Here is an 18,351-nt window from a genome sequence, read left to right on the forward strand (position 1 = left end):
CCATGTCTCCTCCTCCTGTTGCCCCTTGAGATAACCTCTCAATTCAACTCTCTTTCACTCTCAGGCTTATGCAAAAATGGACTGCTATTGGCTGCATTGATGACAGTTCGCACCTGTTGCGAGCCCCCTTCTCGACAGCAGAGCCAATTATAAATCACGTTGACTCGTCGGGGGATCTATTAGCCTCCCGATGAAACAAGCCCTATCATCCCTCCCCTGGCTTCTACCCCCTAACCGTACATATACACCGTATGAGTAGTACATAGTACTATCTCGGTGAATGATGGATGGCTCAGGGGTTTTCATGAGCATCTCGAAACGCAGCTCTTACTCTCTCCCCTCCCCTTCATCAAGTGATTACCTAGCCGAGTTTTGGCGACGTCTCTCGCTTGGCCCTGTTTCAGATAGCGGCCCGCACTTGCCGCTGTCCCCGGCTTATGGCCAGCAGTGTCAATTGTTCTATTCCTGGTATCACGGTTCGATATAAGTGAAATGCTTCAAAATTATTATCGTTGCATGTAAAAACATTAAGCGTTCCGCATTTTATCCTATAAGGGTGAAGTATACGACAGAAATCCGGGGTACCGTTGTGGCATCCCGACTCTTATTTTCTCTATATAGGTCATCTTTATTATGCTCTGCCGGAGTGACCCTCCTGCGACTAATAGTTCCCAATTGCGCTCAAAATGTCACTATTGCTTCATGGCCGGACAGGCAGTGCTGCCCCATGCAGTCTGTTCAAGAGTGCCAAAGAGTCCGTCATATCGCCCGACTCCTAGTACACTGGGTATTTGCCTGACCTTTCATGGCATATCATCATCATCGATACTGCGTAATGAGACTCCTCGGACTGATTGCCGCCATATACGCGAAGAGTCACCACACATAGAACAACATCTTTACCAAGTGCGACACGCCAAAGAACTTTCGCCCATAAACGCCAAGAGGTAAAAACATCAGAGGGAATATATGTGCCACCTTGCTTTCAACCCTCTCTCAAAATGCTGAACTGTAATATGAGCGTCTGCTCCTCAAATATAACCGAGACTCTTTATTTGGCATGCTTCTTGAAAGCCAGCAGATCGGCCAGACTGGCAAGCGGGCAACCGTGGCGCAAGAAATCATGGGCCAGGAGCTCGTCGGCCGAAGCGCGACTCTTGACGTCAACGCACAGGCAGACGGACAAGAAAGCCTTGAGTTCTTTGCTGAGTTTCTCGGGCTTCTTGAGTCGAGGAGTTCCGTTGGTGGCGATGAGGTACAGAGCCTTCAGGGGCTCCTCGTTGAGGTATGGCGGCTCAGACTCTATCATCTCGATAGCCATAATGCCCAAAGACCAGATATCGACTTTAGGACCGTACTCTTTCTGCTTGACAACCTCGGGGGCCATCCAATAGGGGGTTCCCACCATGGTGGCTCGCTTGGACTTTGTCTCTGTAAGCTTGGCGCAAAAGCCAAAATCAGCTGCAGATAGTTAGAATCAGATACCAAATGCATTCAAGCTTGCACTTACTAATTTTGACGTTTCCACGAGCGTCCAGTAGAACATTGTCACTCTTGATATCACGGTGAATAATGTTTTGTGAATGCAAGTGCTGCAGTCCGCTACAAGTCTAGAAATGATGTTAGTTGTGGGTATGTATATATTAACACTTTACATACCTCGTGGCAGATGGTTGAAATTTGCTCTTCCGAGATCGAAGGGTTGTTGTCAATCACATCAGTGAGAGCACCACCCTCCATAAACTCCATAACGACCCACAGCTCTGCATTGTTGTTACGCAAGAAAGCATCCAGGAAGTTAACAATGTTACGGTGCCGGCTGTCCTTCATAACCATGATCTCGTTCACAATAAGCTCCTTTCTAGGTTGATGTGCGAGATCCATCTGTTTGATGGCAACCTGGGCCCGAGGGCCCTGGGCACGCAGAATATCGCGGGCAATGCCCTGCGCTGTCTCCTTAATCTTTGCAACGTAGACTGATCCGGAAGCACCCTGTCCAATCTTCTTCTGCTTAGAGTAGGAAACGTTGGGGTCATCCTTGGAGACAGCTTCCTTAAGCTTAGCCATAACCTCGCTCTCAGACATAGTGGACATCCTGACGTCCTGCTTGCGCTCTGAGGGCGATGGCTTAGCGGTAAGAGCAGCCTCGGCGGCTTTAACGCCATCAGCTTGCTGCTGAGTTTGACTGGGCTTTGGTGCAACATTGAGAGGCTTAACAGGCGCTGGCAGGCGAGAGGCTTGCGCTTGCTGCGGTGGCTGTCGAGTCTGTGGCGACTGGCTTCCGTTGGCATAACGGGGGGCATTTGCTGCGCCATTGTCGGCCCTTGGGGTTCGCTGTGCCTGGGAAGCACCAGAACTAGCTTGAGAGGCCAGAGGTGGGCGCTGGGAGGTGGCGGTCGGGGGCGAAGGAGCAGGACGCTGCGCGCGGAGGTTGCTCTGCTGTTGCGAAGCCTTTGGCGCAGGAGGGGCTGCTCGTGAGGGGTTGAAGCGGTCAGACTGGGATGATGAGCTGTAGCCGCCGCCAATCTCCTGCTGAGCAAGGGGAACCTTGGTCTTTGGGAGAGAGGCATTGTAAGCCTCCAACTCGCGACGGTTCTGCTCCTCCATTTCACGCTCACGCTGTCTCTGGGCCTCTTGCTGCTTCTTACGCTGCTCTTCTCTTAAAGCATCCTGAGACATGTAGTTGGGAGCCATTTGCTGCATTTGCTGGCGTTGCTGATATTGTTGTTGCTGGTCCTGCTGGGCAGGGCGCTCGTCGGGGCGGGCAGGACGGCGCGGAGCATTGGGGTTGGGTTGGACAGGAGAAGGATTGTAACCTGGGCGCTGGGAAGGAGCTGGGGGCGCAGGTCGAGGAGGTGCCACAGAGTTACCACTGCCATACCCAAGCTGTTTGTTGCCTTGGCCTTGGGCAGGAGGAGTTGGTGTCAAACTGGGGTACTGGTTAGGGTTCTCAGCTCGTTTGGCGAGATCGGTGTAGAAGTCGAGGACCTCGAAGACAGCCTGGGGGTTTCGCTCATAATCCTCCTTGGTAATTGCCGATGAGTTGAGGAGCTTCGACCACTCTGGTGGTAAACCGACAAACTCTCCGGTCTTTGGATCGAAACCAACATGTACAGCGTGGGAAAAGTTAGTGGGATTGCTGACTCCGCCCATACCTGGGCAGGCACCGTAAATAAAGTCAATCCACTCGTACAAGTCATCGTCACTCTTTACCTTAATCTGGAGGGTCTTGGTCTGACCATCGTCGTCACCGGGGCTGTTAGACGAACCATCTGGCTTGCGTTTGATTTCGAAGATGGTACCGGCGGCTTCGACTCGTCCAACGTTAACTACATCTCTCAGGAAAAGGGTATAAGAAACTTTGCCGCCTTCGGTTTTGTGGAAATCGAGCGACTCTTTGCGGAGGATTAGGTATTTTTGCTTCCAGGGCTGAATGAAGTTTTTGCTCTCCTTGACTGACGCCCAGCCCTCCTTCTTGACGGCTACTCCGCCTAGACCATCGGTGTTGTTGGACTGCTGGCGAGCGATCGGAAGGGAAATGGTGGAACCGGTGTACGTCGAGGTTGCAGTACTTCGAATAGGGGAAATAGCCATGTTGGCCATGCTTCCTGGAAGGTTGGCATTGGGCGTTAGGTTCAAACGCGGTCGATCTGTGGGAGGCCGAGGCGCAGGGCCCGGGTTCGTGAACTGCCCAGAGGAGTACATACTGCATACTGTTAGCGATCCATCTGATGAACTCATTGATCGTACTTGGAATGAATTGCTGACGTCGACTGGCCCCCTCTTCGTTGGATCTGCCGAGTACCCCTTAAAGGCGAAGCATTGACAGTCTCACGAGATGGAATAGCGCAACAACAGTCAGATTCTTCCAATACGTCGGGCGGCTAACTTCCGAGGCCAGAAAGCACATGCTGGCATCGTTGAAGAAGACGAAGTATTGCCTTCACCCCGCCATGGCACTGAAGCCGTTCCTCATTCGTCAAGTACATGAGAAGTAACATACCTGTTTTGTGCCATCTTGAATCACGTTGACTGCAGGATGCAGCGAGTAATATTTGATGGTGACTAGAAAATATAAGCCCGTCTGAAAAGAATGCGCAAGCAGTTTATGACAGATCGTACGCTTGTTGTCTTTCAGATCTGATGGCGAGCGGTGGGCTGTTCTGAGAGGCGACCAACTCAGGAGCACTCTGTTCTTCTGGGCGGTCTGTTGTCGATAATATTGAAGGGCACCCGTACAAAGATCAAAGCAAAAACTGATCCTGGGCGCAGAACAAGGCCTTCTCAGCGACCAAATAAAGAGATCATGTAGTCAGAAATCGTGTCGGAGCAGCGGTCAGAATCAGAAGGGGCGAGGTAGGTATAGGTAGTAGGTAGCTTGCCAGTGACAAGCACGGGGGTTAGATTTGGAGTGGAGGTGCTGGCGCTGGGATGACGGATGGCGCCTGTAGCTGCAACACAAAGAAAAGGTTGTTGGTGCGAACGGCTACGAAACGTGAGTGCAAATTTACTTGCGACTCGTAATAAGAAGCCAGAAGCCGCAATACCAGGGCTACCTAGGTACGGAAAAGTTGGTTGTAGACGGAGAGAAAAGATACAGATACTCGCAATGAACACTGAATATGAACAAAAGGGCAGGTCCAGGGTGTGGATGGCCTTCCAAGTTTAGACCAGAGAATGTGAAGGAGAAGGAGGAGCAGAAAGGTGGAGAAGGAGCAATAAATGACCCCTAGTTCTCCAGCACTGAGGTATTCTCCCGCCGCAAAAGTGTCAGACTAGGAGGGGCGGGGAAGTTCCAGTGGCAGTCGGGTTGGGTTGGCGCCTGGCCGCGACGATGCGCTGGAGGTAGGGACACAAGCTGGGCGGTAATGGTCAGTGGCTGCTAGTTTGTGGTCAATACATAATCTAACTGCCCAGCCCGGCGCCGATCCATGAGGTAGGTATGTATAATGGATGCAATATTCTCAGGTAAAATGCCCCCAAAGACTTCAGTGGAGATTGACCCCTGGATTGGATTGCCTTCGCATAGGTAGGCAGGTTCGATGTTGTTGGATGGGAGAGTCCAGGGGTCTGATTACTTGCATTGGTCCGTTGGGAGAAGTGGGATAAATGAGCAGCCAACTTACCAACCTGGGGAGGCGTTTAATAACGTGCATGCCCGACGGGAGTGGACGGGATCTTCCCTGATGATTGAGAGCTGCAGTAACAAATAACCACTTTATTAGATAGTTTGCAAGATAATCATCATGGCTGTTCTCTATCCCTTTTGTCCTCCAAAATCCAACAAATAGTGAGACGAAGCGATGACAATAGCGTACAGTTAGGCAAGTACAACTCATGTTAGCTTCGACTGCAAATACAGCTGTTATTTTCAGGAGCACCAAAATAGTGCCTACTTATTGGCGCTGATCATGGGCGCACAGTCAGTCATGAATGGAGGGCTCCTTACCACACACTACAGTGCCAGATGGCCCGGGCCGTTCGATCAAGCTGATCAGTATTTTGTCTACTCGCCTACAAATTTGCTGTGTAACTAATAGGCAGACCTATGTTCTCGGGAGAGTCCGTCCCGAACTCTAATGAACAAACAAGAGTAGTATCCTTGTTGTTGATGTGTTTCTTGTTTTGACATGATTAGAACATGATACAAACATACTTAGCTCTCACCACCTCATTATTTACTTTCACGTTCCTGTGATGCATCAGCCTTTTAACCTTAAACGTTACTGGTGTAAAGATTGTCTGTTGCGTTTCAAGCACATGCATCACTATTCCTCATCCAGTGGCCATGGCGTTTCGATCTAGGGTATTACTAGCCATGGAAAACAAATGCAGAGAGGTCATGGCTTAGGAAAACACAAAGCCCAGTTTATCAGTCCCTCTATCATGGCCGCTTAAGCGACGGTATGCCTTATGCCCACACGTTGGTAAACCGTTCAGCGCCTCAATAGCACAAGCTTTCTGATGATGTTCATGAATGCCGAGTAGGGATGTTTTGAGAGGCAGAAACTCTACAAAGTTTCCACTACTAGTGGTACATGTACCAAAGAGCCGCCGCGGCTCAGGAGCCTAGACCTAGGCGGGCCATACCAGACGACATGGCATGACATGTCATGAATCAATCTCATCTGGATTTGGATGGTTTGTTTGATGTGTAGACTACCCATGCCAGAAGCCGAACAGAAACACAAGCCAGGTAGAAGGGTCTTGTGTTACGTAGTATGACCGAATCCTCATGAATGGCCCTGTTTGATATACACTGATTGATATACATATGGATGGATACCTTGTCGACGTCTCCAGTAAAGACCCCTTCGCATAACGGACGGAACCCCGTCTACATTGCCGTTAATAAATTGGAGATAAACGACCGTTCACCTCGACAACAAAATTTAATCTTACCAGCTCCAGTATAATGTCTAGGCCTAGATTCTATTCACCTTGCAATTAAAGGGAGAGGCAAATCATCTAAAGATGGAGTGTGCCTGATGGAATACGAGCGAATTCGTTACTCGAGACAGCCATCACACAGACCTATTCTCCCTCAATTCCTCACCATCAGCCTTCATCACAAGTTATTTTCTTGTAACCAATTCGATCGGCTCGATTCTTCCGTCTCTGCTGTAGAACTCACAGATCTTGAATAACCTTGCTTCTCGTCCGAGCTCTGCGTCAATGGCACGCTAGGTATTGAGATTCAGGAATTTCAGGAGAGCAAGCTGGTGAAAGAACAAGGACCAATCGGCAGCATATCCGTGTGGAGATCTCGGGCCTCGATATCAGGACGACATATTGGGAGCCAAAGCAAATGTCGCTAAAGAATTATGGTGCAAATATGTGACATTCGATATGTAGAGAAATGAAACGTCTGACAGGAAGAAACTTTTCCATTGCTCACTAAGCCTAGGTCTTTTTGTGCGTTGTCCAGTATCCGTATCCGTGGATTGATCCGGACAAATCCTAACTCCTGTCTAGACGTCCATTGCTTTGACAAATGATCATGCCAAGATGACATCTAATAAATTACATTTCCCTTACGTGTATGCTAGTTTTAACCCTTTTCTTGCTTTATCGTGCAGCAACCTCGACCTCCTGACCCTCAAACTTGGGGAGCTCACTCTCAACCTGGGCCCAGGTCTTGCTACCGTCCACAAGTGATTTGATAGCGTCGATGATCTTCTCCTGCTCAGCTCGGACCTGGTTGGTGCTGTCACGGTCTCGCAGGGTGACCGAGCCATCTTGGGCTGTCTGGAAATCGATGGTGATGCCAAGAGGAGTACCAAGCTCGTCGTTTCGGCTATATCGCTTGCCGATGCTGGCAGACGAGTCATCGACACGGCTGGAGATACCAGCGCTGCGAAGACGTTGAGAAAGCTGCTTAAGCAGAGGCTTGAACTGAGGGTTGGAAGAAAGGGGAACAAGGAGAACCTTGGTAGGAGCCACGATAGGGGGGAAAGACAGGACCTTTGATATGTTAGCAAATGATCATGTAGCACTTTGGGAGGGGTTTCTTACACCACGGGCCTCGTCGCCACCCTCGGTACCACGGGTCCAGAAGCTGTGCTCCATCAGAGAGTAGAGGATACGGCCAATACCGAATGAGGGCTCAATGACGTTGGGCACGAACTCACGAGTGTTCTCAACTCGCTTGCGGAACTCGATGGCAATAGAGTCCTTGCTGACCTGGACCTTACCGTCACCAACACCAGCCACCTCGAGAGTGATGCTACCGTTGTCGCTCAACTCCTTGGCGAGCTTCTCTCGCTGTTCCTGAGGTGAAGCCAAGAGAGCAGCCTCGACAGTCTTGGCGTCCTTCTTGAACTGAGGACCAAACTTCTTCCTCTCGATATCAATCTGCCACTCCTCAATAACTAGGGGAGTCTCACGCTGCTCACGCACAACCAGAGGGGCACCGGTCTTCTTGGCGTGCACGCTCAAATCGTAAGCACTTCGGTCGGCACAGCCAACACACTCAATCCAGCCAGAGCTGGTGAACAACTCGGCATCCCAGCAGTCGCAAGCGTAATGAGCCATCTCGTTGGCCATGTGCTGACGGAAGCGCAACTTAGTCATGTCGATACCAATCTTTTGTAAGAACTGGTGGATGCGAGCAAGGAAGTAGCCGAGAGTCTCGTTGTCGACGAGACCATCCTTAACAGCTTGGCCAATCTTGACAGCCTTGGTTTGAGTCTTGCCAGAAAGCTGGGTATCGCGGTCGAGAAGAACAAGCTCGACATCCTCGACCTCGTGGAATCGGGCGTGCTTCTTGCCACCCTCAGGATCGACAAAGTGCTCGATCTCAGCCATGAGGAACTCACGGACTCGCAGAAGACCGGCACGAGGGGAGATCTCGTTACGGTATGACTTGCCGATAGAGGCGGAAGCGAAAGGCATCTGGGACTGGTTGAACTCAAGGAGCTTGGCAAAGTTGAGGAACTGGCCCTGAGCAGTCTCGGGACGGAGGTAACCAGGGTAGTTGCTGCTGGGACCGATAGTGGTCTGGAACATGAGGTTGAAGGAGACAGGCTCTGCAGGCTGGACACCAGTAGCAGGGTTTCTGAGGTCGTACTTCTTGATGAGCTCGCCGAGCTCAGGGCCACCGTAGTTGTCGATTCTGGCAAGAACCTCCTCGTACTCCTGGACAACAGCATCGTCAAGCTTGACAGCCTCGGTCTTGGCCTTTTTCTTCTTCTTCTTGGGGTCCTCCTCCTTTTCCTCCACCTTCTGGCCACGGGCCTCCTTGTCACCGTTTAGGCGGGCTTCAAGAATGGCCTCGACGAAGTGGTCGGCTCGGAGAATCTCGCCGTTCTTGGGGTCCTTGCACATCCAGTCGGCAAACTTGTCGACGTGACCACTGGTCTTGAGAACCTCGTGGGGAGTCAGGACAGAGCAGTCAACCTCGAGCATGTCCTCCTCGAGGATGAAGTGTTTCCTCCATTGGTCAATGACAGCCGCTTGGAGCGCACAACCGGGAGGACCATAGTCGAACAGACCACCAACACCACCATAGATCTCGAAGGAAGGGGTATAGAACATGCGTCGTCGGAGGATGGATTCGAGAACGGCCTTGTCGAGGGGCTGACCCTTGAGGGTTGTCGCGCTGGAAGTCATTGTGTCTTTGGTGCGCTTCTGCGACTTTTGCAGTTTGAAAGCGTTGAGGGGTCGTGAGGTCGCAAATGTGCGAGTGCGGGGTGGTTTTGCGCAGGCCGTAAAACGGGACCTGGAACTAAAACGGGTAACACTAAGTTGCCTTGATAAAGACGACGCTGCTGAAAAGTTTGTTGATACTGTTACGGGCAGTGTCGTTGGAGAAAGTGACAAAAGACGAATTGGCTTCATCCACCCTGATTTGAAGAGTTGTAGGGTATAATAAAAAGTGAAGCACGAGGGCGTGAGTCACAAGCCTGTTACAAAGACTTGCACGTCTGGGCTGGATGGGTCCTATTCTCTATCTGCTCGAGATGGATGACTGTGGATGGTGGGGGAATTTTTTTGGTAGTTTCTATACCGTCTACTGAACGTTGATTCGATGATTTGAAGTGGTTGATTACCCTAAGGGGAGGCAATTCCGGTTCGGATTTGCAGCTCTTCAAGTAAGATATGACTGATATTTTTTGGTCCCGCCATGACCACCATGTCCTCCTACCAGGTACATGCTGGAAGCCAGGAACGGGCGGTTTCCCCTCTGTTTACATCCTAGTCGGTTAATATAGGTGGTTAGAGTCTAACTTTGACATGGATGGTTGACTGTTAAAGGTTGAGAAAGCAGGCGACATCGCAATGATTTACTCATTAATGCTCCTTACAACAATAGATAGATAGATGCCTGGGCATGTCGCTTGTTACCAGTTAGGTTTGACTAGGGGCTGCATCTAGTACTTAGGATAATATTCTTATAGTACCAACACAACATCAATACATCTCGTCGGTGTAGATGGTCTAGTAGGCCAGCGGCATAGTACATTGTGTTACATATTTGACCAGTTCACCGTTTATCCTGGCATCTGTGCCTCTATCGTTCAGACCTTCTGTCTTACTGGTTATATTGATACCGATATGAACAAGAACATATCTGCTTCAACAAACTCTTCCCTATTCCGACTGACAGCCTACTCGAGTATTTAAGCAACTTCCACAATGACTTGTTTATATAGCCCTTGTTCATACAAGTCCTAATCTGCTCTCAGCTGTTTCTCCAGTGGGTCGATCGCTAGAAACCTGTCTATGTCGCCTTTGTCTCAGGCGATCTACCAATTGCTAGTGCGGCCAGTTGCCTAGCAACCACTTTGTTTAGGTAGCCGACCCCAGCTTAAGCGACATACCTTGAAGCACTGCAACCGTTCAAAAAGGCACCGTCCATCGTCTTTCTTCAATTCCTCAACCGTCCTTCACTAACATCAACAGCCCATCCCATAATCCCTCTTGATCATGGCTACCCGCACCATTGAGGCCCGCTTCGAGCGCATGTCGGTCAACGACGAGAACGACCCCATAGGCGATGGATCTAAGCTCTACAGCAAGAGCAAGGTGAGCTCACCGACACATTGTGGTGCTGTGTCAATTACTGACAGGTGCAGACTATCTCTTCGACATCAAGTCATGGTGCAAACCGTCCCAACCTTTTCAAGGTCGCTCTTCAATCACAAAGTAGCAATGCCAACGCCGCTGTCATGCTGCCATCCCAGGCTGCTCAACGAAAGGTCAACAACCCTCCTCCATCTCCTACAAGAAAGGCCCTCCCTTCTTCATCGAGAATATCAGATGAGGTCTCCGAGGATCGAAAGTCAGTCACCCTGCCGGAACAGATGAGTGTGCCCAAACAGTTCCACCTGGGCATGTTTGAGATCGGTCGCCCTCTGGGTAAGGGCAAGTTTGGACGAGTTTATCTTGCTCGAGAGAGAACAACAGGCTTCATCTGTGCCCTTAAGGTTCTCCACAAGAACGAACTGCAGGCCGGTCGAGTTGAGAAGCAGGTCCGCCGAGAGATCGAGATTCAGAGCAACCTGAGACATCCCAATATTCTTCAGCTATACGGCCACTTCCACGACAGCAAGCGAGTGTTTTTGATCCTCGAGTTCGCTGGCAAGGGTGAGCTATACAAGCATCTCCGAAAAGAGAGCCGATTCCCCGAGTGGAAGGCTGCTCAGTATATTGCCCAGATGGCATCAGCCTTGCGCTACCTGCACCGAAAGCATGTTATCCACCGAGACATCAAGCCTGAGAACATCTTGGTTGGTATCCACGGTGAGATCAAGATCTCGGATTTCGGATGGAGTGTGCACGCCCCCAACAACCGAAGGAAGACCATGTGCGGAACTCTCGACTACCTGCCCCCAGAGATGATCAAGCCTGGTACCTCCGATAACTTCTACAACGAAAAGGTTGACCTGTGGAGCTTGGGTGTCTTGACGTATGAGTTTCTCGTGGGCGAAGCGCCCTTTGAGGACACGCCGGTGATGACTCAACGAAGGATTGCTCGTGCTGATATGTCCATCCCAACGTGGGTTAGCCCTGAGGCTACTGATCTCATCAAAAAGGTATGTTTCGTCATTATGCCCCTTGCCTTGATAATCATGGAAACTAACAAAACCAAAGCTACTTGTGCTGGACCCCGAGAAGCGAATTCCTCTTGAGCAAATTCAACAGCACCCTTGGATCATCAAGCACTGCGTCAAGGGTGAACGGGCCTCGAACCGCGAAAAGGGCTTATAACGATTTTATGACAACCTAAGCAATTTGGACGAACGGATACGGATTGGATGGCGTTTATTGGCGATTGATTAATTTGTAATATTCAAAAGCGGAACATGACCGTTTGCATTAGTTGGCGTATGGGGTCTCCATTGTGGCATCATTTCAGAATTGTTACAATGAATAGAAGAATTGCATTATCAGCATTTGAAAGGGTATCATTGATAGTATTGGGGGGTATCCGATGGAGAGGCATCATGTTCCATTGCGAGCGCCTCTTACCGACTCATATATCATACACACTTTTCGGGCAGAATTCTATCTACCAATTACCTAAAAACCTCATCGAATGGCCGGGTATCCGCAAAGCACGAATCCCACACTGAATTGACGGCCTTGGTTGCCTCAACGTCGTCCTTGCACGCAGTTCTGCCAACGATGGAGTCGATGGCTCGTCTGCGGACGCAATTTTGGAATTGCTGTGTTAGTTTCCAGTTTCCTCTTGTGAATGCTTCTTTTGCCCATCTGCATTCGCCACTGAGCATTGAAGCCCGGATCTTTGGAACAGTTAGGGTTCGATCTTAGATGTATGCATGGCTTTAACTCACCTCTGTACATGCGGCATGCTTCAAGTTTCCTGGCTTACCCACAAAGTCGACATTCTTCCACCGAAGCGTATCCCAAGCATGCACCATCTCATGCGCAAGCGTGTCTTCGAGATGTTTTCGGCTCTGGATTTCGTTGGCGCATATCAGAATACCATGTTCAGGGCTGAATCCGCCTGATTGTCGCAGCACGGTGCCATCAGCGTTGAGATATGAAGGGCAGCGGCGACAGTAAACGTTGGAAGAGTCTATTCGTCCATTGAGGTCGCGGATCTTTTCTGACATGAAGCGCACCGTGGGTGAATATGTAAAGAGCCAGTCACGGAATTCTTCGCAGCGCTTAATGTCCTTCTCTTCCTCGACGGTATGTACCCATTCTCGGTAGTGGAATTTTCCTTCTGGTGTCATTTGACCCGAGATCATCTTGAAATAGTTCATCCATTTTGACACTTCTGGTGAGAACCCAGTTACTGCAGGGTTATTCTGAATTCCTCTTGGGGCTTGGTCTGTGGTAGTTGATGCGCCAGCTGTGGCGCTGGGAGCATTTGTTGGATCAGATGACATTGCTAATGTCGACCGATGAGTCTTCGGCGTCGGCGTTGGTGTCGGTGAGTGTATTGGTGCTTGCAGCGGAATTCGGGATCTAGGATCTTGAATTATCAACGACTAACGACTGAATCTCTTTCGACCTTCTCGCCAAGGTCTTAGTCTCTGAGATAGCTTGAACATAAATTCTGCCACGCCCGTTCTGGCCCAAGGCGGTGAAAATGACGACTCGGAAAAGTTGTCCAATCAACAGGCTTTGGCTGACCCATTTTGCGACTTCGGAGTCTGGGGGATACCGGGGAGGTTCTACAAGGGCGTAAAGGGCACAGATCCAATCACCTTGACCATCGAGCAACGTTTACCCAGGATAAACCTGCGCCCAGCTCTATACATCCCATCCTCGGTTCCACACTCGAAAAAGCGACAAGGGCGTCTGAAAATGACGAGTGAAGGCATCTTTCAGTGTGAGCGTTTTCCTGATCTCTCTTCTTTTTGCTTCATTCATCTTCGTTGAATTGCGCTGTGTAAAGAGAGCCTGTCTTGCTGAATTTGTCCATATATGATATATATGTCTCTACATCTCCGTGTAGAAAACATATTGTCATGTAAAAGCACCAGTCTCGACTGCAGACATTGCATTTTGTCATACGTTTAAAGCGGCATTAACTGACTTATTATTCTTTCTTTTAATCTCGCAGTCATGAGAGGAAACGGGACAAAGTCCCTGACCATCGTGATCAAGCTTGGTGAGTACCGCTAAAATACCAAGCTTGACTCATCTCCCACTAACACCCCGTCTCCTTTCAGGAACAAGCTCGATTGTTGATGAAAAGACTCATGAGCCGCTTCTTCCTATTCTCACTCTCATTGTTGACACAGCTGTAAAGCTCCGAAAGGATGGCCACCGAGTAGTCATCGTTTCGTCGGGAGCCATCGGCGTTGGGCTCCGGCGTATGGACGTAGAGAAGCGACCTAAGCATCTCGCACAGCTACAGGTTCGAATTCATGTGTTTTTAAACCAGAATCTTGAGAATTGACTGACCATGATTAACAGGCACTCGCGGCGATCGGTCAATGCCGATTGATGAGTCTATGGGATAGTTTATTCACTCATCTCAGGCAGCCAATTGCCCAGATTCTCCTTACTCGAAACGACATTGCAGATGTACGTTGCCCTTTCTCATTTACTATTCGAGACCATGAGTTAAAACAAGCTACAGAGAACCAGATACTTCAATGCCCAGAACACCTTTCATGCACTTCTGGAGCAGGGCGTTATTCCCATCGTCAACGAGAATGACACTCTCGCTGTTGCCGAAATCAAGTTTGGCGACAACGATACTCTCTCCGCCATCACTGCCGCCATGATTCACGCCGACATGTTGTTCTTGATGACAGATGTTGACTGTCTGTACGACAAGAACCCCCGAACCCATCCAGATGCCAAACCCATTGAGGTGGTCGAGGACATTGCCGCCCTCCAAGCTGATGGTAAGAACCATTTTTCAACCACACGTTTTGCCTCGTGGTCACTAACTATGAACAGTTTCTAGTGCTGGCTCATCCCTCGGAACTGGAGGCATGAGTACCAAGATTATTGCAGCCAGATTGGGCACTTCTGCGGGTGTCACGACTGTGATTACAAGGTCATCTAACCCAGGAAACGTGCTTCATATTGTGCAATACCTCCAATCAATACAAAGAGGGAACACCCCTCCCAGTCCTGATGAACGCGCCGAAGGTCTGACACGTTCAGCGTCAGCTCTGTCACTGTCAGCCTCCAATGGCAATGGTGCCCCCTGGCCCCCCCTACATACCCGATTCGTCCCTGCCAACAACCCTATCCGGGACCGTCACTTCTGGCTGCTTCACACCCCTTATCCTCATGGCACCCTCTACATCGACTCGGGAGCTTACAAAGCACTTGTTGGAAAGGCTGGCCTGCTCCCGGTAGGTGTTGTTGACGTCGAGGGTAACTTTGCCCAGCAGGAAGTAGTGCGGCTTGTGACAGTCAAGAGACGATCAACTCCTGGACCGGATGGTAAGATGTGGGAGGGTACCCCGGAAGAGGTCGGCCGAGCATTGGTCAACTATGCTGCTGCTGAGATCGCTCGGATCAAGGGAAAGCAAAGCGTGGAGATTGAGAAGATTCTTGGTTACGCTGACAGTGAGTATGTCGCTCACCGACAGCATGTTGGCTTCTTTGGGAAAGGTAGCAGACCAGTAAGTCCCGCACACGAGATCCTTTCGGCTGTAATGGAATAGAGCAAAGAGACGGGACCGAAAAAATGGACAAAACGGGGGCAAGCGAATACATTTCAACATATACAGCGCTTTGATGATGATGACGATGATTATATCTACCAAATCCACCAAATAATCCAAGCATGATTGACTTGATTGCAAGTTTCTTTTTCCCTTCACTCTCAACGCCAAAGAATGACTTAAAAAAAATGACCGCAACGCCAGACGAAGTAAAGCCGCCTTCCACTCTAACCGGTCGCAAACAAATTGTCTTCGTCACGGAGGTACTCTCCACAATCGGCCTGTCTGAAGCAGGTAATACCAGTAGGGTCCAGTCTTCGCGCCTCAGCGGTGCTGCGGGCTGTAACACCAAATCCGAGCGGGGTGTCGTTCATGCTGTAGACCACGACTCCCTGGTGCTCAGGGCAGTCCTCGGACCAACGGCCAACGTGGGCCTTGACGATGTTGCTGCCGTAGAGGAAAGGCATGGTTCCGTTCTCCTTGACCCAGATCTTGTAGCGGGCGTGCTCGGCGATGATGGGGAGGGCTGTGACGTGCAGACGGAACTTGCCCGTCTTGGTGAACTTGCCTGTAGAGAGGTTCAGGTTAGTCAAGGTTCTCGAGGTCTCGCATTCGGGGCCACTCATACCGAGACAGGTGCCTAGAGACAGAAGCTTCTCGCGCGCAATAGAAGTAGCCAGGTTGGCAATGGAAAGGCGGACGTAAAAGACACGATCGCGAACCAGGCGGAAGACATAGCGATCAGCGTTAGGAGAGTCGTCGAGAGGGGCGATGAGGTTCTTAAGAGAGCCTCCAGTGTAGTTTGCCAGCTTCTCGAAGAGAGTCTGTGTCTCCTTTTCTGTGAGGGGGCGCATTGTGTCGGTTGTGATTTCTGGTGGTGCTTTAGGTAGGTGATGGATATTTTGCTGGGTTTGGATGCGCAAAGGGAAAAAAAGTTGATGGAGCGGGAACTGATAAGGATCCTTATCAGTTGGTAGATATTCAAAGTTGAAAGGGTCCACCTTCACCTTCAAGGTATAAGTGAGAACAAGCCAAAAACACCGGCTGAATTCATGGCCCTCATGTGCTTTGGTCTTTATGATTACTTCTGATACTGTGAAACTAGATCATCAGCTACGATACTGACCGAATCAACGTGTAATTAATACGGCACATGCGTCTCAGTTGTCACAGTCTAACGGACCTCAATCTACCAATGTAGGTAGGTTAATGAACAGCATTTCTATCCAAAGAATGGGTTCCCCTAAATACGTTGTAATTTACCTACTATAAATGGTATTGCATATTTGCTTGGTGTTTTGTTAATTGGTAGAACCTGGAAGTGAAGACAGCAGAACAAGCTGTGTGATGGAGTTTCAGTGCTGAACGCATCGTGTTACATGAGCTCATGTCCTTTATGTCTTGGAAGAGAAAGAATAAAATCATCATTCTAAGTATATGACCCATACTCATACTGTGGTTCATACTATCAAGTACTAATGGCGAGCTGGTAGTGAGAGCTTTAAGTTGAAGTCATACACAAGGTCGACGACTTACGGCTTCGTGAGTGAGAAATTCTATAAGAGAGAGGTAGATCAGGGACTGGCCATGGGCTTTGATGGCTTCGATCTATCTTTGTTCGAGTCTAACTTAACACTTGATAGCCACGCCCGAGTCAGGAATACTACCCTTGATTTAGCTATGATTGATATGGCTGTGGATGCTGGCTAAAACAAACATGTGCGTTTCCCACATATCTTCCTTTTGCAGATCCCAACGGCACGTTTAATCAACAGATTTCGGCCGATCCCACGTCTTTACATCGTGATTTTTGAGTTTATATGGTTCAAAGTCCTGGAAACTAGGAACCATATGTACTGTCGTGCTGGTATTGGCTTCTTTAATCCTGTCTTTTTCGTAACTTATCGTAAACTAAATTTTGTTTTTGCAATAGTATTACTACCAATTCCATAGTCCACCCTTGGCTCACTAAATAATGAATATTAAGTTGACATCCAGCAAAGTGGACGTGATGAATGTCAATCTGATTGATAAGGCAGCGACCCCTAGTGGGGTGGTGCCTGTGGCAGCAGCTCCCCACTACCCCACCACCTCATACTCACTACAACTTGAGCTCTCCAACTTGTAACCTCTGTTTAGCATCCTCGTGCTTCGTCAGAGAGAAAGCTCTTCACATTTCAAGATGCAGCAAAATCATATAACAAACCCCAATGAGCCCTTCCCGAAGCCGCAGGCTCTGGCATCGGCCACGACGACACATTCTCAAGGCCGATTTCGCATCTCGACGCGCAAGCTACCCATCTCCAAGGCCGGCACCATCGATGCACTCACCGAACAGATTGGCATCCCGATGCCCGAGATGATCTTTGGTGAAAACCTCGTCGGAATTGAGCACATACCTTCGGGCTGGTCCCTGAACTTCAACACCCCGGACGCACTCGACGCCGTCGACAAGACAGATCGTCATATGCTCAAGGTTGCATATGCTCGAGATTGGGAGAGCACCCGAGAAGGCACTACGCAAGGCATCAAAGAGGTCGTGAAGCCTTACGACTGGAGCTATTCAACAACCTATACCGGAAGTGTCGACCCCTCGGCCAAGCAATTCGCACCTACAGAGAATATGATTCCAATCGAACTGTTGAAGCGCCGCGATCCCATCCTTTTCTTCGACGAGGTTATGCTATTCGAGAGCGAGTTGGACGACAACGGCATAAGCATTTTCAGTGCCAAGGTTCGTGTTCACGAGAAGCGCATGCTTTTGCTGTGCCGGCTATTTATGCGACTCGACAATGTCATCCTGCGGATACGCGACACTCGGGTCTATGTTGACTTTGAGACCGACGAAGTCATTCGTGAATATTCGGCACAGGAGGAGACTTACGAGAACGTCAAGAGGGTGAGGCATCTTGAAATCTATACTCACCAATGACCGCATACTAATTTTTGCTTAGAAATTGCAGATGTCTGGCAGACTGCCCGACGAGATCACAATTGCACTGCGGGATCCTAATATCCTAGCCCCATTACTGCCCCTTGTTGAGCATCGAGCGGAGGCTGTAAAGCTGAGTGCATGAAAGAAGGATATAGTACACAACACGCAAGCTTAAGTGAGATGTGGAGTTTCAGGAGTTCAAGGCACATTTTCATCATACAAGTTCTACAATGCAAAAGAGCGGCTACGAAATTCGTGAAACCAAGAAACTTAGTCGTCTGATATCAAAAAAGTAAGCTGTCAAACAAA

At 49.6% G+C, this 18,351-nt stretch overlaps 7 protein-coding genes across 7 annotated transcripts, besides 1 other annotated feature; 3 read left to right on the forward strand and 4 right to left on the reverse strand.

Moving 5' to 3' along the window:
• Positions 1 to 1,051: 1,051 nt before the first annotated feature.
• FPSE_04766 (uncharacterized protein) lies at positions 1,052 to 4,017 on the reverse strand (the record flags this gene model as incomplete). Its single annotated transcript, XM_009257884.1, has 4 exons — positions 1,052 to 1,461; positions 1,511 to 1,610; positions 1,660 to 3,706; positions 4,004 to 4,017. The coding sequence occupies 4 exons, from the start codon at positions 4,015 to 4,017 to the stop codon at positions 1,052 to 1,054; spliced, it is 2,571 nt and encodes an 856-aa protein (XP_009256159.1).
• A 656-nt stretch (positions 4,018 to 4,673) lies between these two features.
• Positions 4,674 to 4,716: a repeat region.
• Positions 4,717 to 7,068: 2,352 nt separating this feature from the next.
• On the reverse strand, positions 7,069 to 9,111 carry FPSE_04765 (uncharacterized protein; the record flags this gene model as incomplete). Its single annotated transcript, XM_009257883.1, has 2 exons — positions 7,069 to 7,464; positions 7,516 to 9,111. The coding sequence occupies 2 exons, from the start codon at positions 9,109 to 9,111 to the stop codon at positions 7,069 to 7,071; spliced, it is 1,992 nt and encodes a 663-aa protein (XP_009256158.1).
• Positions 9,112 to 10,428: 1,317 nt separating this feature from the next.
• Positions 10,429 to 11,712, forward strand: FPSE_04764 (uncharacterized protein; the record flags this gene model as incomplete). The annotated part of the gene is made up of 3 exons (XM_009257882.1): positions 10,429 to 10,527; positions 10,578 to 11,537; positions 11,596 to 11,712. The coding sequence occupies 3 exons, from the start codon at positions 10,429 to 10,431 to the stop codon at positions 11,710 to 11,712; spliced, it is 1,176 nt and encodes a 391-aa protein (XP_009256157.1).
• Positions 11,713 to 12,020: 308 nt separating this feature from the next.
• FPSE_04763 (uncharacterized protein) lies at positions 12,021 to 12,860 on the reverse strand (the record flags this gene model as incomplete). The annotated part of the gene is made up of 2 exons (XM_009257881.1): positions 12,021 to 12,248; positions 12,300 to 12,860. 2 exons carry the CDS (start codon positions 12,858 to 12,860, stop codon positions 12,021 to 12,023), a joined length of 789 nt encoding a protein of 262 aa, XP_009256156.1.
• A 682-nt stretch (positions 12,861 to 13,542) lies between these two features.
• FPSE_04762 (uncharacterized protein) lies at positions 13,543 to 15,107 on the forward strand (the record flags this gene model as incomplete). Its single annotated transcript, XM_009257880.1, has 5 exons — positions 13,543 to 13,588; positions 13,650 to 13,837; positions 13,897 to 14,007; positions 14,063 to 14,333; positions 14,389 to 15,107. The coding sequence occupies 5 exons, from the start codon at positions 13,543 to 13,545 to the stop codon at positions 15,105 to 15,107; spliced, it is 1,335 nt and encodes a 444-aa protein (XP_009256155.1).
• Positions 15,108 to 15,334: 227 nt separating this feature from the next.
• FPSE_04761 (uncharacterized protein) lies at positions 15,335 to 15,961 on the reverse strand (the record flags this gene model as incomplete). Its single annotated transcript, XM_009257879.1, has 1 exon — positions 15,335 to 15,961. One exon carries the CDS (start codon positions 15,959 to 15,961, stop codon positions 15,335 to 15,337), a length of 627 nt encoding a protein of 208 aa, XP_009256154.1.
• A 1,328-nt stretch (positions 15,962 to 17,289) lies between these two features.
• FPSE_04760 (uncharacterized protein) lies at positions 17,290 to 18,184 on the forward strand (the record flags this gene model as incomplete). Its single annotated transcript, XM_009257878.1, has 2 exons — positions 17,290 to 18,006; positions 18,062 to 18,184. The coding sequence occupies 2 exons, from the start codon at positions 17,290 to 17,292 to the stop codon at positions 18,182 to 18,184; spliced, it is 840 nt and encodes a 279-aa protein (XP_009256153.1).
• Positions 18,185 to 18,351: the final 167 nt, after the last annotated feature.

The sequence above is a fragment of the Fusarium pseudograminearum genome, chromosome 4, assembly GCF_000303195.2.
Source record: "Fusarium pseudograminearum CS3096 chromosome 4, whole genome shotgun sequence".
NCBI classification, from domain to species: Eukaryota; Fungi; Ascomycota; class Sordariomycetes; order Hypocreales; family Nectriaceae; genus Fusarium; species Fusarium pseudograminearum.